General features: G+C 53.1%; 1 protein-coding gene across 3 annotated transcripts in view; it reads left to right on the top strand.

Annotated features, from left to right (window-relative positions):
• Positions 1-541: 541 nt before the first annotated feature.
• Positions 542-6,000, top strand: part of IL6R (interleukin 6 receptor) — a 54,991-nt gene continuing 49,532 nt past the window's right edge. Inside the window, exon 1 of one of the 3 annotated variants that reach the window (XR_009734164.1) lies at positions 542-993. Coding sequence is in view for 1 of the 3 variants with exons in the window: in XM_061404747.1 (XP_061260731.1) it covers positions 909-993 (85 nt within the window). In the remaining 2 variants the exon portion in view is untranslated. Of the gene's footprint in view, positions 994-1,067; positions 1,255-6,000 lie in introns of those variants that run through there. The other 2 variants (XM_061404747.1, XM_061404748.1) reach the window with 2 other exon arrangements.

Genomic DNA, 6,000 nt, shown 5'->3' with positions numbered 1-6,000 from the left:
ACAGACCCTTATATCTGACAGATGAGGAAACAGAAACTCAAGGGAATTGTAGTCACAGACACAGTAGGTGGAGGTCTGGACGGGAACCCAGGTCTCAATCCCCTTCCAAGCCCAAACCTTTTCCTTGCCGGTACTGCGGGGGACAGACAGGCACGGGGAAAGAATGTACCTTTACTGCAGTGAGTCTCCTGATGCCTCAGCCCAGATGTATTAAATCAGAATCTCTGGGTGTGGGAATCAGACACGGATGGTTTTAAGGGCTCCCAGGTGGTTCAGAGGGACAGAAAGGGCTGCCAAGCACTGCTTTACTGTAACTGTAAGAGGCACATCGCCTCCTCCAGGGCTCTCCAGGTGCTCCTTTCACAGAGTAATCCTGGTCCGAAACCAAAAATCAAAACCGAGCCAGTGGTGTCTAATTCCCCTGCTCTGATCAACAGAAGTAGGGGGAGGGTCCCCGGCCGAGCTCGCCCCCGCGGGGTTCGGAGCTCCTGCCCTGGAGGTTCAGGTGCGGCGCTGCGGCAGGAAGCCACCCCCTCCGCTCGGCCGGTGCGCGGGGCTGTTGCGCCATCCTCCTCGACTTTCGTAACAGCACCCTGGGACAGCCGAGAGACAGCTCCAGGGCGAGTTCCTCAAATGTTTTCCTGCCTTGCCGGGACCGTCCGCGGTTCTGAGTCATGTGCAAGTGGGAAGTCGCACTGACACTGAGCACGGCCAGAGGGACCCGAGCCGAGAGCGGCGCAGGGCTCGGGGACTCGCCGTGCGTGCGGAGCGCGGGCCCCCCGGGGATGGGGGCTGCCCTCCGGGCGTGAGCCCGCCCGCCGCCCCGCCCCAGCCGTCGGCTCCCGGCCCGCCCGCCCGCCCGCCCTCCTGTCTCTCTGGGAACATGGGGCATTAGGCGAGGAGGAAGCATGCTGGCCGTCCGCTGCGCGCTGCTGACCGCCCTCCTCGCCGCGTCCGGGACGGCGCTGGTCTTGAAGGGCTGCCCCGCGCTGGGTAAGGGCTTCGGGCGCTTCCGGAGGGCTGGGGCAGCTGGCGGGTGGAGGAACCGAGGTTGCTGCGGTAGACGCTGGGCGGCGGAGGGAGGCAGGGGGCAGTGATGGCTCCCCATGTTCGGGGCTAGCTGGGGTCCCCGCGGCACAAGGTGCGGCCCCGGGCTCCCCAAGCTGTCCCCCCGCGGGCGCTAGCTCGCGCGCCCCCTTGCTGCGTCCTGCCGCTTCGGCCCGGCGCGCTCTCCCGGTGACTTCTCTGCCTCCGGTAAGCTCTCTGCGATCCGCGTACAGGACGTGGTGTATTCTCAGAAACCCGATCCTCGGGTCTCCTTGCCAGTGCCCCCAAGAGTCCTTACACAACTGCGTCCTGGGTTACTTTAAAAGGAGATGCCCTAGCGGAGTGGAATTCCTGTCCCGGGCGTCCTTTATACCAGCGCCGCGTTTGCCCCTCAGCTTTTGGAGAAGACATCCCGCCTGGCTCTTCCCTCGGACCCCGGGTTGATGTGTGAATGACAGTGCCCTGACTGTGAAGGGAGTGACATCATGGGCGCTGAATCAGGACCTTCCGGCTGTTCACTGCCCGCACTTGCTTAGGCAGACACCGGCTCTAGCAAGCCCTGTGCCTCAGATCTGGGAATTTAAGCCAAGTAAGGAGGTTTGGCCAGGGGATTGAGACGTCTTGAGACTGGCACACACTGGACTCCACTTTCAGACGAGAGAAGGAGGGGTGAGGCCCAGGGCACAGGGCACTTGTTGCTCCTGTGAACTGTAATGTGCCTCTAGCCGAATCCTCTCTGGGCTCTGGCAGCATGCCCTGCAGCACGTCTTTCTTCTGGAGGACCCTGGCAACTGTTTCTCCAGAGATTTGTTTTAGGGTCTGAAGGCTTCTTTGAGGCCACAGTGGAAAACCAAGGGGACAGCCGGAGGCTTCTGGGAATAGATGGCTGGGGGCCGGTGACTCTGGCTTTCACTGCTAGATCGCACTGTGCCCCTGCCCTGGGTGAACACCTTCAATCATCCTTCCCTGCTGGAGAGAACCAGGGGCTGGTGTGCCTGCAGCTCCCTTCGCCTTCTGAATGGTTGTGATTTTTGTGCTTCAAGGAGGAAAGAAAAGGGATTCCTTTTCACAGCACATGTTTATAACCCCAGCCGGTAAAAGCGGCTGTGGAAGGCCTCCTGTGCTTTACACACATTCTCTGCTGGATCTGAGTAATACTTTGTTCCAGAGAGGAGGCCATCATTTAGAGAGGTTGGGCCGGGAAGTTGTCAGGACAGCTTGGTGGAGGCCCACCCCTCCAAGGCACTGTGCTCCGATGTGGTAGATCCCCAAGACTTCTAAATGGAGAACTAGCCCGGCAAGCAGAGCTGGGGGTGTCTGGGGGACAACCTGGCCATCACCCCTGGCTGACCAAGTGCTGGCCAGAAGAGGCCAAGGGAAGGGGAGGCCTGGGTTTGCCCGGTGTTCTATCAGAGAGAGGGAAGGCAGGGTTGAGGCCTGGGACACCCAGGAGGGAGCAAGCCTTCCCTGCCTGCCTCTGTTGCTACTCACACCATACCCCAGGGCACCTGCCCCAGGGAGGTTACTGCTGTAGCTGCTGCTTCCTTTTTCTCCTAAGTGGCTATAAAGCACTGCAAGGGCAGGCGGTTGCAGTCAGTTCTCCATTTTCCTGGTGCTCAGGTTGGTCCGGCGAAGTGGTCTCAAGGCTTGGATAGCCTTGTAAAAGGCAGAACTGAGAGTTTGGGGAGGAAGTGAAAGCCCTCCCAGTTCAGAAGGAACATGCAGAGAAGTAGAAAATACCCAGCTCCCCTCCCACACCCACACAGATCTCAACCCACAAACTTGAGAGCAAAAATAAAGACATTGTACAGGAAGCATGGAGCAAATGACTGTGAGATATCTTGCTTTGGAGAAGTGAGGGGCCGAGCTGGGTAGCAGAGGCTGGAGTTGGTTTAGAGGGGAAATCCACTGACTCTCCTGGCTGTGGGCCCTTATAGCCAAGAGGCGTGTTTTCCTTGGGATCAGCTGCTGCCCACACATCCGAGCGCTGGCAGGGCTTCGCAAGTGAACTGCTGTCTAGGGGCCTGGACTAGTTGGGACGTAGGTGTCAGGTGTGGAAAGCCTGGACATCTGTGACTGAGGTTCCTCTCGCCTTCTGTATTGCAAGACGGTGCACAAAACAAACACCTACACCTTTAAATCTCAAAGTCCTATCTTAACCTCTAAACTTCCCTTCAGGGCAACCTCTTTCAGTTCCAGTGCCTACCTGCGTTCCTTAGTCAGTTCAGTTCAACCACTCAGGCGTGTCGGATTCTTTGTGGCCCCATGGTCTGTAGCACGCCAGGCTTCCCTGCCCATCACCAACTCCCTGAGCTTACTCAAACTCATGTCCATCGAGTTGGTGATACCATCCAACCCTTCTCCTCCTGCCTTCAATCTTTCCCAGCATCAGGGTCTTTTCCAGTGAGTCAGTTCTTCGCATCAGTTGGCCAAAGTATTGGAGTTTCAGCTTCAGCATCAGTCCTTTCAATGACTATTCAGGACTGATTTCCTTTAGGATTGACTGGTTTGATCTCCTTGCAGTCCAAGGGACTCTTAAGAGCCTTCTCCAACACCACAGTTTGAAAGCATCAATTCTTTGGCGCTCAGCTTTCTTTTTACTCCAACTCTCACATCCATACATGACTACTGGAAAAACCATAGCTTTGACTAGACAGACCTTTGTCGGCAAAGTAATGTCTCTACTTTTTAATATGCTGTCTAGGTTGGTCATAACTTTCCTTCCAAGGAGTAAGCGTCTTTTAATTTCATGGCTGCAGTCACCATCTGCAGTGATTTTGGAGCCCTCCAAAATAAAGTCTGTCACTGTTTCCATTGTTTCCCCATCTATTTGCCATGAAGTGATAGGACCAGATGCCATGATCTTAGTTTTCTGTATGTTGAGTTTTAAGCCAAATTTTTCACTCTCCTTTTTCACTTTCATCAAGAGGCTCTTTAGTTCCTAGTCTCACCTTAAATCAATATTTCTCAAAAGACTCATTCTGGGTCTATTTGAATAAAAGTTGGTGTGTGTGTGTGTGTGTGTGTGTGTGTGTGTGTTCCTGCTTGGGTGCCCTGGGAGTGGGGGGTGGGTACTTGACAAGAATGCTGATCCTTGGCCCCTGCCCCAGATTTACTGAAGAGAAATATTTGGAAGTAAGGCTCAGGAAATGTCCTTTTCAACAAATACCACTTGTGATTCACAGATTTGAGGATGACTGGCTAAACGGGGCGATGGAGAACTGCAGGAAGGCCTTCTGCACTTCTAGCTTCTAGTTGCCAGAAATCCCTCCCGCTTTAGCTCCACCTCTTGCTGTGCTGTGCGTGCGTAGTCGCTCAGTTGTGTCTGGCTCTTTGCGACCCCATGGACTGTAGCCTGCCAGGCTCCTCTGGTCCACGGGGATTCTCCAGGCAAGAATATGGGAGTGGGTTGCCATGCCCTCCTCCAGGGGATCTTCCCAACCCAGGGATCAAACCTGTGTCTCCCACACTGCAGGCGGATTCTTTACCGACAGAGCCTCCTGGGAAGCCCGCCTCTTGTTGACTCTGGCTCAGATGGTAAAGAATCTGCCTGCAATGCGGGAGATCCAAGTTTGATTCCTGGGTTGGGAAGATCCCCTGGAGAAGGGAATGGCTAACCAATCCTGTATTCTTGCCTGGAGAATCCCATAGACAGAGTAGTCTGGCGGACTACAGTCCCTGGGATCTCAAAAAGTCGACACAACTGAGCAATGAACACTTTCACTTGTTTTTACTTGTTTACTCACTGCCGAAAACAGTTATGAATCCTGTGAAGCCCTGGAATCAGCCACTCAGTGAAGTGAAGTGAAAGTTGCTCAGTCGTGTCTGACTCTTTGTGACCCCATGGACTATACAGTCACCACCTAAAGTCTGCCCTAAAAGGAGCTTAAGATGATCAAGGGTGAATCCCTAGGAGGGACTGAGGAAACCCTCTGTCCTGTCCTGCTTGGTGCCTGCTACTCAAGGACCAAGTTGTTGGAGCGGGGTGGACCAAGATCCTGAGGAGCAGGCCTGTGGATCCTCACTGCACATCACATCTCTGACCCTCTGCATCTTGGCCTGTGGACTGGGTTAACAAATCCTCCCCTTACAGGGTGTTTGGAAGGATTACACATGGCTGGTCCAGTTGCTCACTTTCCTTCACTTCCCTTCTGGTTCTCCTATCCCACCAGCCTTGCCTGCTACCAGCCCACCCAGTGAGCCAGAGCATTCCTATTACTAAATCTGGGGTTTTCCAGGTGAGGCTTAAAGATCTAGATCTGTTCTCTCTAATATGGTAGCCACTTACTAAGTAGGGCTGCTTGAAAAATTTGAATTAATTAAAAAAATCACACTTAAAATGTAGTTCTTTTGTTACACTAGTCACACTTGGCTACCATATTGGACAGCAAAAGTATAGAGCATTTTGATCATCGCAGAAAGTTCTACAGGACAGCGCTTGGTCTTGAGTGCTAAACAGTTTCTTCCAGAGATTTTCTGTTGCTTTTTATCCCTCTCTGGACCTTCTTTCCACATGAACACAGCTCATCTTGAACAGTTAATGGTTAAGGTTTTGGAGCCAGACTGATCTCTGCCCAGCCCTGCCATGGAGAATGATGTGAGCTTCAGCAAGGGATTTTTACCATCTCAGAGACTTGCTGTCCTCATCTGGAAAATAGAAATAATATACTACCTCACAGGGTGGTTATGAAGATGAAATGTGCTAAGTAAGGTACTACTCAGAGCACATAGCGAGATCTCTAACACAGAGCGAGTGCTTAAATACATGCAGCCAATAATGTATTTATCTGAAAAAAACATTTTGAGCTCCTCTGATGTTCCAGGCACTATTCTAAGAGCTGTGGATACAGCAGTGAGCCAAACAGACAAAATCCCTGGGCTCATTGGGGCTTCTTTCTATTAGGGATGTAAATTAAGTATATAGTATGATAATGACTAGTGCTAAGGAGGAAA

Source organism: Bos javanicus, chromosome 3, assembly GCF_032452875.1.
Source record: "Bos javanicus breed banteng chromosome 3, ARS-OSU_banteng_1.0, whole genome shotgun sequence".
NCBI classification, from domain to species: domain Eukaryota; kingdom Metazoa; phylum Chordata; class Mammalia; order Artiodactyla; family Bovidae; genus Bos; species Bos javanicus.
The sequence above is the reverse complement of the archived record's forward strand: the minus strand, read 5'-3'. Positions and strand labels throughout refer to the sequence as shown.